General features: G+C 41.0%; 3 protein-coding genes across 4 annotated transcripts in view; all 3 read right to left on the bottom strand.

Annotated features, from left to right (window-relative positions):
• Positions 1 to 180: 180 nt before the first annotated feature.
• LOC131138018 (cytochrome c oxidase subunit 5A, mitochondrial) lies at positions 181 to 4,592 on the bottom strand. The gene is made up of 5 exons (XM_058086554.1): positions 4,424 to 4,592; positions 3,683 to 3,799; positions 840 to 961; positions 642 to 760; positions 181 to 564 (listed from the first exon to the last, which is right to left on the bottom strand). The coding sequence occupies exons 1-4, from the start codon at positions 4,494 to 4,496 to the stop codon at positions 647 to 649; spliced, it is 426 nt and encodes a 141-aa protein (XP_057942537.1). The 5' UTR covers positions 4,497 to 4,592; the 3' UTR covers positions 181 to 564; positions 642 to 646.
• Positions 4,593 to 6,490: 1,898 nt separating this feature from the next.
• Positions 6,491 to 7,891, bottom strand: LOC131138016 (ribonuclease P protein subunit p25-like protein). The gene has a single exon (XM_058086553.1). The coding sequence runs from the start codon at positions 7,874 to 7,876 to the stop codon at positions 7,220 to 7,222; it is 657 nt and encodes a 218-aa protein (XP_057942536.1). The 5' UTR covers positions 7,877 to 7,891; the 3' UTR covers positions 6,491 to 7,219.
• A 69-nt stretch (positions 7,892 to 7,960) lies between these two features.
• The window catches only part of LOC131138015 (protein mono-ADP-ribosyltransferase PARP6-like), a 20,267-nt gene continuing 9,621 nt past the window's right edge, over positions 7,961 to 18,606 (bottom strand). For both annotated transcript variants that reach the window (XM_058086551.1, XM_058086552.1), the window contains 9 exons: positions 17,822 to 17,889; positions 13,338 to 13,386; positions 13,097 to 13,209; positions 12,950 to 13,022; positions 12,790 to 12,859; positions 11,704 to 11,783; positions 11,572 to 11,629; positions 11,403 to 11,487; positions 7,961 to 11,320 (listed from right to left, as the gene is read on the bottom strand). In XM_058086551.1, the coding sequence (XP_057942534.1) occupies positions 11,224 to 11,320; positions 11,403 to 11,487; positions 11,572 to 11,629; positions 11,704 to 11,783; positions 12,790 to 12,859; positions 12,950 to 13,022; positions 13,097 to 13,209; positions 13,338 to 13,386; positions 17,822 to 17,889 (693 nt within the window). In that variant the 3' untranslated portion in view covers positions 7,961 to 11,223. The remainder of the gene's footprint in view (positions 11,321 to 11,402; positions 11,488 to 11,571; positions 11,630 to 11,703; positions 11,784 to 12,789; positions 12,860 to 12,949; positions 13,023 to 13,096; positions 13,210 to 13,337; positions 13,387 to 17,821; positions 17,890 to 18,606) is intronic.

Below are 18,606 nucleotides of genomic sequence, written 5' to 3'. Positions count from 1 at the left end.
CTCGGCGCCGACGGAGCAACACAGCGTCCGGTCCGGTCGGAACATTCGTTTGTGATTCTGCTTAACATGCCGTTATCCGGTAGTCAGACCTTCAAAGGTAAAAGCACGGCAGTACGACAACATGCACAAGTTGGTTCTTTACTTCTTTTCTAAAAAAATGATTACAATACAAAACCATAATGCCGTTTCAAAAGTTTATTTTATGCTCCTGTACATTGTCCCTGCAATGGAAACAGATTGAGAACATGCAAAAGAATGGCTTTGAGTTGTGAAAACGCTGCCCCCTTGCGGCAAAAAGTGAGTTACACAGGCACCGCCAACAACAGCAGTCTCAAATCGGTAAGTGCTGTATTGTACCTCCCGCTTCACCGAGTACATAAAACCGTTTGTAAAAGTATTCTGAGGTACTTTTATCGCGCATTACAGATACAGTTTCCTTTATTAGGTTCATTAATATCGTACAAGCAAGTGAACATAATAAAGGTCAAATTAAATATCAGACGGATGAGGCAAACATGAAGGTACAATGATTCTGCATTTGGAGGACATCCACCACCACCGGATCTGCAATGCAAACACATCATCATTGCAAAATACTGCAATCCGCTAACGGAACGACAAAGAAACATTGGACCACACACCTTACTTATACTTTGTCGATACCGAGCTCTTCAGGGGTGGCGATTCCAAGCTCGTCTAATGTTGGCCTCAGTTCTTGAATAAGGTACGGGTAGATCTCTTTGTGTGGGCCGGCTTTATCCTAAAGCAGGAAGCACGTCACCGTCGCCACCCAAAGCACAACAACTGCAAATATCCTTGCTGGCAGTGTTTCATCTCACCTTCACAGCTTCCAGGATTCGGATTGCGGTGGCCAGGTCGTTTAACCTCCGACAAGCTCGGAGTGCTGCCTCGAGAATTTTTGGCTCGGGAACCAGATCGTAACAAATAAGCGTGTTCATCCCTGAAAAACAGAGGGATTGTGTTTTAGAAGTCGAGATTCCACATGGCAGGCGGTTAACGAGGCACTGGACAAACTACTTTTATTCTATGCAGGACAACCAACACACAGAGATGGCCGAGGGTGGAATCGAACTAGGGTCTCCTAGCTATGAGGCCTGCGTGCTAATATGTGAATATAATATATGTAAATACATGTTAACTGTAACTCTACTTTTGGCCCACCCTGTATTATAGTATACACATATATAGTATACATTCCCATCAGTTCTTATAGTCTTGCTGCTCGTAGCAAGAGCGGCACTTCTGGTGTGAGCTCACCACACCACGAGAGAGGACTACGGACGCAGTGACGGGGAACTGCCTCTGTAGCTAGACAGCCCAATACCCAAATGTCTAAGGTGAAAGCAACTTCATCGCAGAACTCTGCATGGTGGCGTTGCTTTTTTTTTTTTTCCCCTTCTTGTGAGAGGCAACCGGCTTTGACGCGCATTACCGCACCTAGCATGTTGGAGCCGCAGCTTCACACAAGTCAGCAGTTAGCATGACCAAACGTTTTACGTTAACAACTCACAGTCACGTTAGCGTGCTCCGCTAAACTGGGCTAACCCTGCTAGCTTTCCAATCCAATCCAATCCACTTTATTTATATAGCACATTTTATAAACAGAGTTTCCAAAGTGCTGCACAGACTAGTAAAATAAAAAGTAATAATCAAAAACTAAAAGAGCATTTAAGAAATAAAATAGATATTAAAATATTAAAAACAAGAAACAAAGCAATAAAAGTATAAAAAATAGAACCAATTACAATAAAAACAAAGAACTAAAAGACACAGGACCATACGACTCACTCTGAGTTAAAAGCCAGAGAATAAAAGTGGGTTTTAAGACGAGACTTAAAGCTTTCGATATTGGGGGCCTTTTTTACTTGGGAGGGCAGAGAGTTCCATAGTTTGGGGCCGACCACAGAAAAGGCTCGGTCCCCCCTGGTCTTAAGTCTCATCTTGGGCACCACAAGTTGGAGCTGGCCCTCGGACCTCAGTGACCGAGCTGGAGAGTAAACTTGGATGAGGTCCGAGATGTATTTGGGGGCCAGCCCATTCAACGCCTTAAAAACAAGCAATAAAATCTTAAAATCAATCCTAAAACGAACAGGCAACCAATGAAGGGAGGCCAGAATTGGGGTGATGTGCTCCCCCTTTTTGGTTCCTGTTAAAAGTTTCAGAGTTCTGGACTAACTGTAAGCGGGAGAGAGACTTTTGGCTAATTCCAGAGTAAAGTGCATTACAGTAGTCCAGACGTGATGAAATAAAAGCGTGCATGACTTGCTCAAACTGTTGCAAAGATAAAAAAGATTTAATTTTAGATAAAAGCCGAAGATGATAAAAACAGGATTTTATAACTGCATTAATTTGTTTGTTGAGTTTAAAATCACTGCTTTCAGCTTTCACTGGCTGTTGCTGTTCACGAGGTCACGCTTGGTGACAAGAGTTTTTTTGCCGATCTGGTATCCGGTTGCCGTCTTGAGTTTAGTTGAGGCGGGGCTTGGTTAGTGCTTGTGACGACATGCCGCTATCAATGAGTGGTCTGACCTAGCTAACCGAGTGCGGCCGTCGTCCCTAATTCACACACAACTTGTCTGCAGTCGGCGGATAGCCGTAGCGTCTCGGTGCGCCACCATAAACTGCACTCATGCATTTTCTTTGTTTTTTGTACCGTCAGCATCGATTATTAACATTTATGAATCGGTTATGAATGAATCGGTCCCCCGCTCCTAATATGCATATAGACAGTATTAGGGTTGGGTGATTTATTTTATGTACCGGTAAACCAGTATAGATTCTTCCAATAATAAGAAAATAAATGAACAAAGTAAAGAGTTGCTGAACGCATGCTGCAAACGAATATATAGGATGAAAAAAATGCTGTTATCGTGAGGAGAAGGAACGTGTGTGGAGCAGACCGCTCAGTCGTTATTGTTATTGTAGCAGCTAACAAACTTTATCTGGTGGCATAATACAACACCTAGCTCGCCGCTAGCATCAGTGTCACTCACGAACGAACGACTCAAGTAGCGTTGACAACAGGAGAGAAGGTAGAGTGAATACTACAGGCTACAAGACTCAACAAGATGCTCGTTAGCCGTCAGTAGGGTTGGGCGATATGGACCTTAGCATATATGACAATATTTAGGGAATGGATCACAATATAAAACGATAAAATTCAGCTGCATCATATATAAACAAACTCTCTCTATTCCTCATCTGTGCAATTTGTGAATCATTTTAAAAACTTTAATTGGTGGGCCAAACACTTGGCAGGGTGTGGAGTGTATGAGGCTTGCGATGTGATCATCCGTTAGCAGACAGCGGCTATAACGCCCGTCCCAACCTCCTGACTTGCAAGTAGGGCTGCAACGATTACAAAATATATTCAATGTTTTTTTTTTGTGTCTACTTCGAGGACTCACTTATGTCACCCACACAGAGGACAAAGAAGGAAGCGCGTGTTTAAAGACGCAGGGAGATTGAAGAAAAAAGTGACAAGAACAAGACATAAAATGCGGCTAAACACCGTGAGGTCAGCTGGGGTAGGCTCCAGCACCCCCCCTCCGACCCTCGTGAGGATAAGCGCCGCAGAAAATGGATGGATGGGTTAACTAGACCACTTTGTAACAAACATTGATAACAAAAAAAACTCAAACGCAACTTTATGGCAACGTACCTTTTCTCAGCTCCCATGCATCAATGTCTTGCTTGTTAAAGTAGGTAACCCAGCGGGCATCGAACTCTTCATCTGTCTCTTGTTTCCCGTGTGAATAGCACCTGGAGGCCAACAGAGCTGCAAGGTGAAAGTGACATTTAGTCGCCATGTCAGTAAAATACCCACACGGTCATAAAGCTGCTTTATGAGGAAGGGCAAATATGTACAATCAACAATACCGGTAAAGCATCCAAAGTGCTGTCAATGAAACGTCAACAAACAGTCGAATATTGCCCAGCAATAGAAATATTATTATAGACAGTCAGAAGGACATTTTAAGCACACGGATTTAGCTAAACGAAACTCAAAATATACCACAAAAACATAATTAATGCCTTCCTAGTAAAACGACTATAGCTGCTTGGATGAACTGGGTTAGCTAAAGCTAACATGCTAGCATTCGCAGCCCTACCACAAGGCCCGGGAAATGGGAGGTTCAACTGGGTCACCACAAGGACACACAGAGACAAGAGCAACAAAGAGCTTTTAACATGCAAACACATCACAGGCTCAATGAGAAAGTTAATTAAAATGTAATTTGAGTGCTGTAAAATAAGATGAGTCTAATTGTGGTTAGTCCTTGTCGCCGATAGTTGTGGGGCTAACATGAACTAGCATGGGAGCTGTGCTCCGTCCACAAATAAGTCACTGAACCAACCCTGTTGGGTCCGAATGTGCCCGATTAATACACATGGCTAATACCTTTGCACCCCGGCTTCCTGTGGGCCAAACTCCGAAAACCGGAGAAGGAAAGGCGGGCGGCTGCTCTGAACATGATGCGGGACAGCGAAGCGACGCGGACCGGTGTTCGGTCAGATTCCGCAGCAGGAAGCGTAACTCAGTTGTGACGTCATTTATTCATTGTGCGCATGTGCAAGTTTTTTTCTTCTGACTTTGACCTCAAATAGAAGCGTTTATGTGTACCGCACTTGATTGACACAAAAGCACGCCAGAATATCCATATCCATATATATCCATATATATATATATATATATATATATACACTACCGTTCAAAAGTTTGGGGTCACCCAGACAATTTTGTGTTTTCCATGAAAAGTCACACTTTTATTTACCACATGAGTTTTAAAATGAATAGAAAATATAGTCAAGACATTGATAAGGTTAGAAATAATGATTTGTATTTGAAATAATAATTTTTTCCTTCAAACTTTGCTTTCGTCAAAGAATCCTCCATTTGCAGCAATGACAGCATTGCAGACCTTTGGCATTCTAGCTGTTAATTTGTTGAGGTAATCTGGAGAAATTTCACCCCACACTTCTAGAAGCACCTCCCACAAGTTGGATTGGCTGGATGGGCACTTCTTGCGTACCATAGGGTCAAGCTGCTCCCACAACAGCTCAATGGGGTTTAGATCTGGTGACTGCGCTGGCCACTCCATTACAGATAGAATACCAGCTGCCTGCTTCTTCTCTAAATAGTTCTTGCACAATTTGGAGGTGTGCTTTGGGTCATTGTCCTGTTGTAGGATGAAATTGGCTCCAATCAAGCGCTGTCCACAGGGTATGGCATGGCGTTGCAAAATGGAGTGATAGCCTTCCTTATTCAAAATCCCTTTTACCTTGAACAAATCTCCCACCTTACCAGCACCAAAGCAACCCCAGACCATCACGTTACCCCCACCTTGCTTGACAGATGGTGTCAGGCACTCTTCCAGCATCTTTTCAGTTGTTCTGCGTCTCACAAATGTTCTTCTGTGTGATCCAAACACCTCAAACTTTGATTCGTCCGTCCATAACACTTTTTTCCAATCTTCCTCTGTCCAATGTCTGTGTTCTTTTGCCCATATTAATCTTTTTCTTTTAATTGGCCAGTCTCAGATATGGTTTTTTCTTTGCCACTCTGCCCTGAAGGCCAGCATCCCGGAGTCGCCTCTTCACTGTAGATGTTGACACTGGCGTTTTGCGGGTACTATTTAATGAAGCTGCCAGTTGAGGACCTGTGAGGCGTCTATTTCTCAAACTAGAGACTCTAATGTACTTATCTTCTTGCTTAGATGTGCAGCGGGGCCTCCCACTTCTCTTTCTACTCTGGTTAGAGCCTGTTTGTGCTGTTCTCTGAAGGGAGTAGTACACACCGTTGTAGGAAATCTTCAGTTTCTTGGCAATTTCTTGCATGGAATAGCCTTCATTTCTAAGAACAAGAATAGACTGTCGAGTTTCACATGAAAGTTCTCTTTTTCTGGTCATTTTGAGCGTTTAATCGACCCCACAAACGTGATGCTCCAGATACTCAACCTGCTCAAAGGAAGGTCAGTTTCATAGAGTCTCTAACCAGCTAAACTGTTTTCAGCTGTGCCAACATGATTGCACAAGGGTTTTCTAATCATCCATTAGCCTTTTGACGCAATGAGCAAACACATTGTACCATTAGAACACTGGAGTGATAGTTGCTGGAAATAGGCCTCTATACACCTATGTAGATATTACACTAAAAACCAGACATTTGCAGCTAGAATAGTCATTTACCACATTAACAATGTATAGAGTGTATTTCTGATTAGTTTAAAGTTATCTTCGTTGAAAAAAACAGCGCTTTTCTTAAAAAAATAAGGAAATTTCTAAGTGACCCCAAACTTTTGAACGGTAGTGTATATATATATATATATATATATATATATATATATATATATATATATATATATATATATATATATATATATATATATATGCCAGAATATATCTAAAACACAGATAATTAGATAATTAGCTTGGGTGAAACAATATAATTGTCTCATTGAAATGTTATTATGAACGGTACTGTACAAAACACTTTTAATTTATTTAGACAAACAACCATTCACACTCACATTCATACCTATGGATAATTTGGAGTGGCCAATTAACCTAACATGTTTTTGGAATGTGGGAGGAAACCGGAGTACCCGAGAAACATGCAAACTCCACACAGAGATGTCCTAGGGTGGAATTGAACCCCTAGCTGTGGCCTCCGTTCTAACCACTTGTCCACCGTGCAGCCCATACTACATAATATGTCTAATGGTTCTAATTAATATTGTGCTAGTTGGTGTGATATTTGGCATAGGATTCCACTTTAATAGTAATAGTAATAGTAATAGTAATAGTAATACATACAGATAATAGTGTACCAATGTTAAAAAGCACATACTTTTTACATATTCATAATTTACTTATTATGTCCTTTCTGTTCTGCGTGTAGTTTGGTGCTTCTCTGAATTGTCCATTGGTCTTAAAGTGAACGTGAGTGGTTGCTGGTCCATATACGGAGTACATGTTCCCTGCGATGGGCGTCCAGTCCAGGTGTACCCCGCCTCTGACCGTCAGCGAGGATAGGCTCCAGCTTACCCGGGACCCTAACGATGACCAGCGGTACAGAAATGGATGCATAAGGAGCAGCTTCTCTATCTGGATGGGGGTAGTAGTCTTCTTCTCTGCGGTTTTTAAGGACCTACATCAAAAACAGGTTCTTCTCTGTCTAGAGTGGACCGGCTGGTTGCTAGTTGAACCGCCTCTTTCTCTCGCCATGTTTTTGTCCTGGTAAGCCGACTAGGCCACCCTGAAATGGATTTGTCAACGGAGGCACACTTTGACTCCAGTCTTCCATACGTATTCGCTTAGCCGAGGGTGGCCCATGCGGCGTCCGGGTCACGCCTTCACATGTGTCCGTGTCCTCTGTGATCGCGGTATGTGGAGGTTGGTATCCGGGCTCCTGAGCGTCGAGAGGGTCTTTGGACAGCAGGATACAGATGGCAGGGACTGTCCTCTGCCTGCTTCCCCCCGCGTCTCCGTCTCCGTCTCCGTCATCTTCCCAAACCTCATTCACTGTCTTGTAGTAGAGCTTGGAGACCTGGTGGAGTCCTGCCACTTTGCGTTTGAGGATCTCCACACAAGTGATGGTCTTAGTGACTCCTCTGTCCGAACCGGTGAAGACGACCTGTCTCAACGATGTCTCGCTGTTTTTGCCTTGGTCTTGCATGCGAGCTGTTGCGAAGCGCAGTAAATTGCGGATCTTGCTTCCTTCTTTCACTCTCATGTGGAGAAAGTCCGTGGCAAGTCCAGGAATGGGATAGGGACTGCTGTCTTCTGTGCGGCTCACTCTCCTCAAGTTCTTCTGACTGAGTGAAGTTCTCATCTGATCCGTTGGTTCCGTCATTGTTTACAGTCCATAATGTGTCCAAACATCCGTCATTGTGAGGTAATGAAGAAAAAGCAGAAACATGGACATGTCTTTGTCTACTTCTACCTCTGATGTGAAGGACATCCTCGCCCGGTTCAGCAGGAGGAGAGTCGATGCCAAGAAACACTCACGAGGCTCCGAGAGAGGCATGTGGAGTGGCACAAAGAGCTCTTAAAGGCACATGCGGCATTCTAACTCATTAATGTACGCTGGCGTTGGCCGATCAAACTTCATTTACACCCTGAAGCCGCAGGAATTTTGCGAATGAATACGCATGATTAAATGTGAAGCAACGAGGCGTGCGCTTGTGCACAACTCAATTGTTTTATTGTGCAATCAATCATTCAGAAAGTTTGGGCGTTTGATGCCCATACGAGTCTGGTAATCATGTCCGTATCCTTTGCACCAGAATCAGGAAGCCATATGGTCGTCCTTTGGGCTAATGCAACCTTGTAGTCAATCTATCGCCTGCTGGGATGACCCACTAAATGGCTGCTGTACTATGATGTCACTACTACGTCATCACTTTTTTGGCCTAAATGTCTTTAAAACAGCAATGGCAGCCAACCACGCCGACGGGAGAAGAAGGGGTGGCAGCTGTGGGGCTCATATGGAAGCACGGTAGTGTTATAATGTTGCCTTTCTGCCTCACAGGAGGGGACGCATCCTGCGGTGTTTGCTAACATGAACAATAAGCACGCTGTCGTTTGTTCAAATGAAATGCAAGACTAAGTAAATGACTTTAAATATTACTTTTAAATGCTCAAATACAGTAAACCTCGGATATATCGGATTCAATTGTTCCCACTGGTTTTGTCCGATATAAGCGAAATCCGTTATATGTGTATACCGGAAAATGTCCGTTTTACGCATATATCGGATTTATATCCAGTTTATGCATAAATCGGTTAGAACTTGTCTTCCAAGAGGACGTAATGTCTGTTTTGGTCTAGTAGTAAAATAAATTACCCGCAAAAAATGCGACTTATACTCCAGTACGACTTATGTATGTTTTTTTCTACCTAATTATGTATTTTTGGCCTTGTTCGACTTATACTCCGGAGCGATTTATAGTCCAGAAAATACGTTATACAGTAAACCTCGGATATATCGGATTCAATTGTTCCCACTGGTTTTGTCCGATATAAGCGAAATCCGTTATATGCGTATACCGGAAAATGTCAGTTTTACGCATATATCGGATTTATATCCGGTTTATGCGTAAATCGGATTTTATCCGTTATAAAAAGGCACTTCCTTGACTATTTTTCCAATGTACCAGGCAACGCTGCAAATGACGTCGTATAGCGGCCTGTCACGATTCGGCGAATCGGAGCGCCACGATGCGGCCATCCGATATATGCGAGGGAAATTTCATGGAAATGCATTGGAACGGGACTGGAGATTTTGTCCGAAATAGGCGAAATCCGTTATAAAAAATCCGATATATGCAATGAATTTTTATTGGAAATGCATTACAGAAAAATCGGTTCTTTTTTATCTGTCCGTTGTGAGCGAATTTCCGATATATCCGAGTCCGATATATCCGAGGTTTACTGTACTAAATACTGTGACGGTGTGAAGAGTTGATGAATGAGGAAAACATGAGAGAAGGAAAAGTAGAAGAAGTGTCTGCTGTGGACCGGGAAGTAGCAAAGATTGGTAAAGATTAACAGTCTGAATCACAGTGTCATCTTGGTAAGAAAATCTTTCCAACACTAAATTCATCACACAGCAACTTAATCAATTCATTTTCTACCGCTTATCCTCACAAAGGTCGCGGGGGTGCTGGAGCCTATCCAAGGGCACATATAGACAAACAACCATTCACACTCACATTCATACCTATGGACAATTTGGAGTGGCCAATTAACCTAGCATGTTTTTGGAATGTGGGAGGAAACCGGAGTACCGGAGAAAAACCACACATGCACGGGGAGCCTGCGCGCTAACCACTCGGCCGCCGTGCAGCCACTATAAATGACATTTTTGCAAGTTTACTGTTCTCTTTCAACAACTCAAAGAAGGGTCCCAGAGGATAAGCGGTAGAAAATGAATGAATGAATTTATAGTTCATGCCAAAACATTGTGCTGCAGCTGGATGTTTAGTTGTGTTCTTTGCAGTGTTCATTTCATTTCAAACTTTGAAAAATTTGGTTTTTTTGTCATTTCAAACTTAAAAAACACCTTTTGTGTATTAAGTTGCTGTGTGATGAATTTAGTGTTCTTACTAAGATGACACTGTGACTCAGTCAACTCGTCAATTGCGAGGTACTGGTTGATCTTTGGGACTCTAATGGTGAAAGAATATTGGGATTTTTTTTTTTTTGTTACGTTCAACGCTCGCCTCTGGGAGAGAAACCAACAGACATGCATTTTGAACACTGAACACACTCGTACGCCTCCAAAATATCTCACGCTTCAGGATGGGTTGAATCCCAGACAAGCAGGTCGATTTGAAAAAAGAGTCTTTTAATATCCGTTCTACCGCACAGAGCAGCCATAAGGCAAAAATGCAATAACGGAAAACTATTGTGCAATAAATTATTAATGCAACTAAAAGCACCATATTAAAGACTAAATACGGTATCTAATTATTGGCGAAAGACGTAGGAGAAGCTATGGAACGACGCCCCCCTGCCACCAAAGGTGTAGCACAGATAATCTTGTCAGGTAGCTCCTCCCATCAGGACCACCGAGGTCTGAAATGACGACACAAAACCGTAGAGGAAGCTCGGAAGGAAAACCAAAGCAAAACAACCGAAGAGAAACCAACAGGCTGCTCACCTGAAGCAGCTAATTGGTGTCACTGCAGCGCGTGACAAAAGGTAATCATTGGCTATCCTCGGTGTGTCATCATCTCATTTGCATATCATTTGCACAGATGTTGTAAAATAGTGTCGGGAAAAGGGCTAACCTCGCAGGAGAGACAAAAAAGTGACTAAAAAGATCTGAATTAAGATTGGAGATTGAGGACTTTCTTAAATGGACCCTTGCATTGAGTTATGGACTCCTGTAGAGCAGCTACGGCTTTCTAGATCTTCCGGATTCTGCACCCCTTCCAGCAATGATTCCTTGGATTTCCTGCCTACCGCCCAAGAGGTGTGTGTAACTTGACTCCGCCCCCGCCCCACTGTGATTGGTCACTCTCCCAAACGTTCCCAAGGACCCCCGTGTGTTTACTGAGTGCAGGCCGTGTAAGGAAGTTCAGGTTTCATTGATTTCGGGGCTCACTTCCAAATGCTCAAACCTCATGATCTACTTTGGCATCAACCCCAAAACGTCATGTGACCACCTGTATGGTACGTATATCCGTCCTTTTTTCAGCTTGGCCTGGTTGCAATGACGTGTAAAATTTGTCTCTGAATGTCGGAGTCCTGAGTGTTGATGTGGACATCTCCCACGCGGCCGTTTTCATACCTGAGACACAAAATGGCGGCACGTTGTTTCAAGGCAGACGCACAATGTTGCGCTGAAGTTGGCGTGCTTCGGTTGCACTTACACAAACAGGAAACGTGTGCACACGTGGTCGGATACGGGGCACACCCACACGTTCCCGTGCTTCTTGAGGTCCTTTGTGGTTATTACTGTTTATATAACAAACACAAATGTTATGCAAAAGAGTGGAGTCAAATTAATACAAATAAAAAGCTTTTCTTGGTGATACCAACCTTCGCAAAGCGCAACACAGTTTAGGTTCCTGCTTTGCAGAAACCTGCCAGGCGGATCCTGCAACAATGAGATAATATCACGTTTAACACGAACATTTGGAAGATACAAGCTCGATGTAAAAAGTGGCTTACCTGTTGGACTTTATGGATGTGGTTATATTTCTTCAGGAGGTCCTCCTTGGTTGGTATCTGGTGTTGCCCCTTCCCCATGTCTGATGAAGAACATTGGAAGGTACAGACGTACAGCTGAAGCTTACATACATTCATTTTCTACCGCTTATCCTCACGAGGGTCGCGGGGGTGCTGGAGCCTATCCCAGCTGTCAGCTGTGCGAGAGGCGAGGTATACCCTGGACTGGTGGCCAGCCAATCACAGGGCACATATAGTAGACAAACAACCATTCACACTCACATTCATACCTATGGACAATTTGGAGTGGCCAATTAAGCTAGCATGTTTTTGGAATGTGGGAGGAAACCGGAGTACCGGAGAAAAACCACACATGCACGGGGAGCCTGCGCGCTAACCACTTGGCCGCCGTGCAGCCACTATAAATGACATTTTTGCAAGTTTACTGTTCTCTTTCAACAACTCAAAGAATGTACAACAGGGTCCCAGAGGATAAGCGGTAGAAAATGAATGAAGGAATTTATAGTTCATGCCAAAACATTGTGCTGCAGCTGGATGTTTAGTTGTGTTCTTTGCAGTGTTCATTTCATTTCAAACTTTGAAAAATTTGGGTTTTTTGTCATTTCAAACTTAAAAAACACCTTTTGTGTATTAAGTTGCTGTGTGATGAATTTAGTGTTGGAAAAATGTTCTTACTAAGATGACACTGTGACTCAGTCAACTCGTCAATTGCGAGGTACTGGTTGATCTTTGGGACTCACAAGAGGCGGGGTAGACCCTGAACTGGTCGCCAGCCAATCATAGGGCACATATAGACAAACAACCATTCACACTCACATTCATACCTATGGACAATTTGGAGTGGCCAATTAACCTAGCATGTTTTTGGAATGTGGGAGGAAACCGGAGTACCCGGAGAAAACCCACGCATGCACGGGGAGAACATGCAAACTCCACACAGAGATGGCCGAGGGTGGAATTGAACCCTGTTTTCCGTATGAATAAACCATAAAGGGCCCAAAATGAATGTGACAGTCATGCCCATATGAGCGTCTGAGTATTACATTCAAATGCTGTGCATATTCATACCAGAATATCCAAAGGAGATGCTTGAGATTGGGCTTAAATAGATGCCTTTGCCGTACGCTGCTCCATGCATCTTTTAAAAAGGACACACGTGTAAATAACAGCAACACTTTATATAAATACATAAAGTGTGTATAAATGTTTACATTTTCCACGGTCTCACCTGAAACTTGGTATTGGAGGCATTAACAAGTCCAGTCCTTAAAATAGAATGCCAGTTTTCAATGTGGGAACCACTGGGAAAGAAGGAATGTGTTGTTAGGATGAAATAAAGTCGGAATTGGAATGAAAATGTGTTGATTTTGCTCACTGGAAAGCAAAAGTGCTGCCATAAAGCTTGCGGGCGGTTTGGAAACGAGCCTCTTTGCTGGGGGGGCTGCTGATGAGCAGGAACTGGTGAGGCGTGTGCATGAACGCCACTTGCTGTTGGCCAGCCAGGAAGGAAAAGAAACGATTTCAATTTCCAGTGCTTTACTACTGCTGTATTGCTAAAGTACACGATTACTGTACTACTGGTTGTCTACGACTAGCACGGCTCAGCTCGGTCCTACCCTGCTGGCTGGGAGCTTGACGATGTGAGATCTGTTACTGGATAAAATCCTGACATGGAACATTAGAAAAAGAAAAGCAAGTGTTTGCCACATGAGGTCCACGTGCACAATACCACATCCTGAATTAGCATTAGACAGGTCACGCCTCATGTTTACTATTGTGGTTTTTTTAATTATATTGCATCATATGTATATTGCATCATACAAATGGCCGCAAGGTGACAAAAGTGCATTTGATAAGAATTTGAATGAAAAAAACAAACATGGCGGCAAGGAGGAGGTGGAAGAGCACGGAGGAGTGTAGCGTGCTGAAGGTTTGCATAGTGGGATGGTTTAAGGAATGCACACATACACAGTTCAATTCCAAATGTGGAAATTGTAAATAGTTCATGGTGTTATATTTGTATATAAGTTTTATTTTCATGGAAAACCACCTTTGTTTTCTTTATGTTGTGGTGTAGTGTTAAATATGTGGTATATACTATGTGGTATACTATATGTGGTATATATGTGGTATATATATGTGGTATATATATGTTATATATGTGGTATATATGTGGTATATATGTGGTATATATGTGGTATATATATGTGGTATATATATGTGGTATATATATGTGGTATATATGTGGTATATATATGTGGTGTATATATGTGGTATATATATGTTATATATGTGGTATATATGTGGTATATATATGTTATATATGTGGTATATATGTGGTATATGTGTGGTATATATATGTTATATGTGTGGTATATATATGTTATATATGTGGTATATATATGTTATATATGTGGTATATGTGTGGTATATGTGTGGTATATATGTGGTATATATGTGATATATATGTGGTATATGTGTGGTATATATGTGGTATATATGTGGTATCTATGTGGTATCTATGTGGTATATGTGTGGTATATGTGTGGTATATGTGTGGTATATATGTGGTATATATATGTTATATATATGTTATATATGTGGTATATATATGTTATATATGTGGTATATGTGTGGTATATATGTGGTATATATGTGGTATGTATATGTGGTATATATGTGTTATATGTGTGGTATATGTGTGGTATATATATGTTATATATGTGGTATATGTGTGGTATATATATATGTTATATATGTGGTATATGTGTGGTATATATGTGGTATCTATGTGGTATCTATGTGGTATATGTGTGGTATATGTGTGGTATATGTGTGGTATATATATGTTATATATGTGGTATATGTGTGTTATATGTGTGGTATCTATGTGGTATCTATGTGGTACATATGTGGTACATATGTGGTACATATGTGGTACATATGTGGTATCTATGTGGTGTATATGTGGTACATATGTGGTACATATGTGGTACATATGTGGTACATATGTGGTACATATGTGGTATCTATGTGTTATATACGTATGTGGTATATATGTGGTATCTATGTGGTATATATGTGTTATATATGTGTTATATACGTATGTGGTATATATGTGGTATCTATGTGGTATATATGTGTTATATATGTGTTATATACGTATGTGGTATATATGTGGTATATATGTGGTATATATGTGGTATATATGTGGTATCTATGTGTTATCTATGTGGTATCTATGTGGTATCTATGTGGTATCTATGTGGTATCTATGTGGTATATATGTGGTATATATGTGGTATATATGTGGTATCTGTGTGGTATCTGTGTGGTATCTGTGTGGTATCTGTGTGGTATCTGTGTGGTATCTGTGTGGTATCTGTGTGGTATCTGTGTGGTATCTGTGTGGTATCTATGTGGTATATGTGTGGTATATATATGTTATATATGTGGTATATGTGTGGTATATGTGTGGTATCTATGTGGTATCTATGTGGTATCTATGTGGTATCTATGTGGTATCTATGTGGTATCTATGTGGTATCTATGTGGTATATATGTGTTATATACGTGTTATATACGTATGTGGTATATATGTGGTATAGTGTTTAGATATTTGAACTGTCATAAAAGCAAACCAATGTCTTTTCAAAAAGCTGCTTTTCCTCTCTTTTTTAGTTGAGAACTGACATTTTCCTCAAACTTACCTAACTTACCGTATTTTCCGGACTATAAGTCATACTTTTTTTCATAGGTTGGCTGTTCCTGCAACTTATACTCCAGAGCGACTTATAAATGAAAAAAGTGTTTATGTTACATAAACACTGGACACCTTTTCTGTTCATGTTTTGTGTAGCTGAATAAGCATTGTGTTAGCATATCTTACATCTGTTCAGCCTGTTCTCTATTCTTTTATTCATGTTGGGGCTTATGTATGTTTTTTTCTACCTAATTATGCATTTTTGGCCTTGTGCAACTTATACTCTGGAGCAATTTATGTATGTTTTTTTTCTACCTTATTATGCATTTTTTGCCTTGTGCGACTTATACTCCAGAGCGACTTATGTATGTTTTTTTCTACCAAATTATGCATTTTTGGCCTTGTGCAACTTATGTATGTTTTTTTTCGACCTAATTATGCATTTTTGGCATTGTGCAACTTATACTCCAGAGCGACTTATGTATGTTTTTTTTTACCTAATTATGCATTTTTGGCATTGTGCGACTTATGTATGTTTTTTTCTACCTAATTATGCATTTTTGGCATTGTGCGACTTATGTATGTTTTTTTTCGACCTAATTATGCATTTTTTTGGCTTTGTGTGACTTATACTCCAGTGTGACTTATGTATGTTTTTTTTCGACCTAATTATGCATTTTTGGCATTGTGCGACTTATGTATGTTTTTTTTCTACCTAATTATGCATTTTTGGCCTTGTGCGACTTATATTCCAGAGCGACTTATGTATGTTTTTTTCTACCTAATTATGCATTTTTGGCCTTGTGTGACTTATACTCCAGAGTGACTTATGTATGTTTTTTTCTACCTAATTATGCATTTTTAGCCTTGTGCGACTTATGTGTGTTTTTTTTCGACCTAATTATGCATTTTTGGCATTGTGCGACTTATACTCCGGAGCGACTTATGTATGGTTTTTTCTACCTTTTTATGCATTTTTGGCCTTGTGCGACTTATACTCTGTGGCGACTTATGTATGTTTTTTCTACTTAATTATGCATTTTTGGCCTTGTGCGACTTATACTCCAGTGCAACTTATGTATGTTTTTTTCTACCTAATTATGCATTTTCGGCCTTGTGCGACTTATACTCCGGAGCGACTTATGTATGGTTTTTTCTACCTTATTATGCATTTTTGGCCTTGTGCGACTTATACTCGGGAGTGACTTATGTATGTTTTTTTTTCTACCTAATCATGCATTTTTGCCCTTGTGCGACTTATACTCCAGTGCGACTTATATATGGGTTTTTTTCTACCAAATTATGCATTTTTGGCATTGTGCGACTTATACTCCTGAGCGACTTATGTATGTTTTTTTTTTCGACCTAATTATGCATTTTTGGCATTGTGCGACTTATACTCCGGAGCGACTTATGTATGGTTTTTTCTACCTTTTTATGCATTTTTGGCCTTGTGCGACTTATACTCTGTGGCGACTTATGTATGTTTTTTCTACTTAATTATGCATTTTTGGCCTTGTGCGACTTATACTCCAGTGCAACTTATGTATGTTTTTTTCTACCTAATTATGCATTTTCGGCCTTGTGCGACTTATACTCCGGAGCGACTTATGTATCGTTTTTTCTACCTTATTATGCATTTTTGGCCTTGTGCGACTTATACTCGGGAGTGACTTATGTATGTTTTTTTTTCTACCTAATCATGCATTTTTGCCCTTGTGCGACTTATACTCCAGTGCGACTTATATATGGGTTTTTTTCTACCAAATTATGCATTTTTGGCATTGTGCGACTTATACTCCTGAGCGACTTATGTATGTTTTTTTTTTCGACCTAATTATGCATTTTTGGCATTGTGCGACTTATACTCCTGAGCGACTTATAGTCCAGAAAATATGGTAATTTAAAGAATGGAAGAAGGGAGAAACCTCCTTTTTTCTTTAGTCTTTCTTTTAGTATGTTCCATGTTCATATAACCATAGAATATTCTGCGTTGCCTTGAAAGATCATTGGAAATCACCTAAAACGACCAGTTGTATTTTGTTAAATGTCTGGGATTGAATGAGCCATTCTGCCTCTCACCCGAAAAAAGTTGGCATAGCGAGGCCATAGAAGATGAATGGAGTGCAGAGGTGACAATAGGGGTGCTATTTCTAGTGTAGATGTCTCTAATAATCTTAAAACTGTATTTAGAATATCCAAAAGTTTTTCTATGCTCTAAACATGAAAATATTGAATTTGAATGTGTAAACTTTCAGTCATTCCAATGAACTGCGATAAATGAGCGACGACTGTAGCTCTTTTTCATCTTCAAGGACATGAATTCATGATGCATGCATACCTAATGAAGTGGCCAGTGTGTGCAGTTGCTAAAATCCTGATCTCCTGTGTTCTTACCATTGTAGAAGAGGAACTGCAAGAGGGTCCATCCTGTCCATCTGCTTTTTAATGTCAGAATAAGGACCCTGCGTATAGATTGGGAAACGGTGACATTATAGCCAGGAAAGGCAAATGGGGACAAGATAAGATAGGTATGCCCTTATTAGTTGCACATGGGGAAATTTCCCTTCCCTGGACTTCACCATGTTGCCAAGACACCACCGACAGGGGTCTCAAACACGCGGCCCGCGGGCCAAATGTGGCCCGCAGGACACTAGTTTGAGGCCCCCGCCTTGATATGAAAGTTTAAAGTTTGATATGGATGCTGTATGGTATCATGTACCCAGAAAAAATGATTACGTTTGATTCATGTTCATGTTAAAGGTTAAATAACTGTTAATAGTTATCCTCCCTATCCGTGTGGAAGTGGTAAGTTTTTGGCTATTTAAGTTGAAAGGAAATAACTTGAAGGCTACCGTTTAGGTCGCTAGCTCTCTAGTTTGCGAGTTAGCATGTGTCTCAAGACCCTGCAAGAAGATATTTGAGAACAGTGGAATGTTTTATCAGAGCTTTTCTTGTAGAAAATTTTAATAAATGCATTTTTTTTTTTTGGAAAACCAGCCTCGCCCAGACCCTAGCTCCAGTGGCCCCCAGGTAAATTGAGTTTGAGACCCCTGGTCTAGAAGGAGCTGAGCATCACAGTTGTTTTGTCTTGTTACGGTTCTGTCCACATCTCCAGGCGCTTTCAACCCCTGATTGAAACCTCTGTTCTTTAAGGGGTTGAATAATTTTGTCAGTGAGCA

The sequence above is a fragment of the Doryrhamphus excisus genome, chromosome 11 (assembly GCF_030265055.1).
Source record: "Doryrhamphus excisus isolate RoL2022-K1 chromosome 11, RoL_Dexc_1.0, whole genome shotgun sequence".
NCBI classification, from domain to species: Eukaryota; Metazoa; Chordata; class Actinopteri; order Syngnathiformes; family Syngnathidae; genus Doryrhamphus; species Doryrhamphus excisus.
This window is presented reverse-complemented; position numbering and strand designations above follow the sequence as displayed.

Excerpts from the sequence above, each read along its gene's own strand:
- LOC131138016 (XM_058086553.1), bottom strand. The coding sequence starts at position 7,876 with ATGACGGAACCAACGGATCAGATGAGAACTTCACTCAGTCAGAAGAAC.
- LOC131138018 (XM_058086554.1), bottom strand. The coding sequence starts at position 4,496 with ATGTTCAGAGCAGCCGCCCGCCTTTCCTTCTCCGGTTTTCGGAGTTTG. Across the intron at positions 962-3,682 it reads TGCATGGGAGCTGAGAAAAG|GGATGAACACGCTTATTTGT; the intron begins GTACGTTGCCAT and ends TCTGTTTTTCAG. Across the intron at positions 761-839 it reads GAATCCTGGAAGCTGTGAAG|GATAAAGCCGGCCCACACAA; the intron begins GTGAGATGAAAC and ends TTCCTGCTTTAG.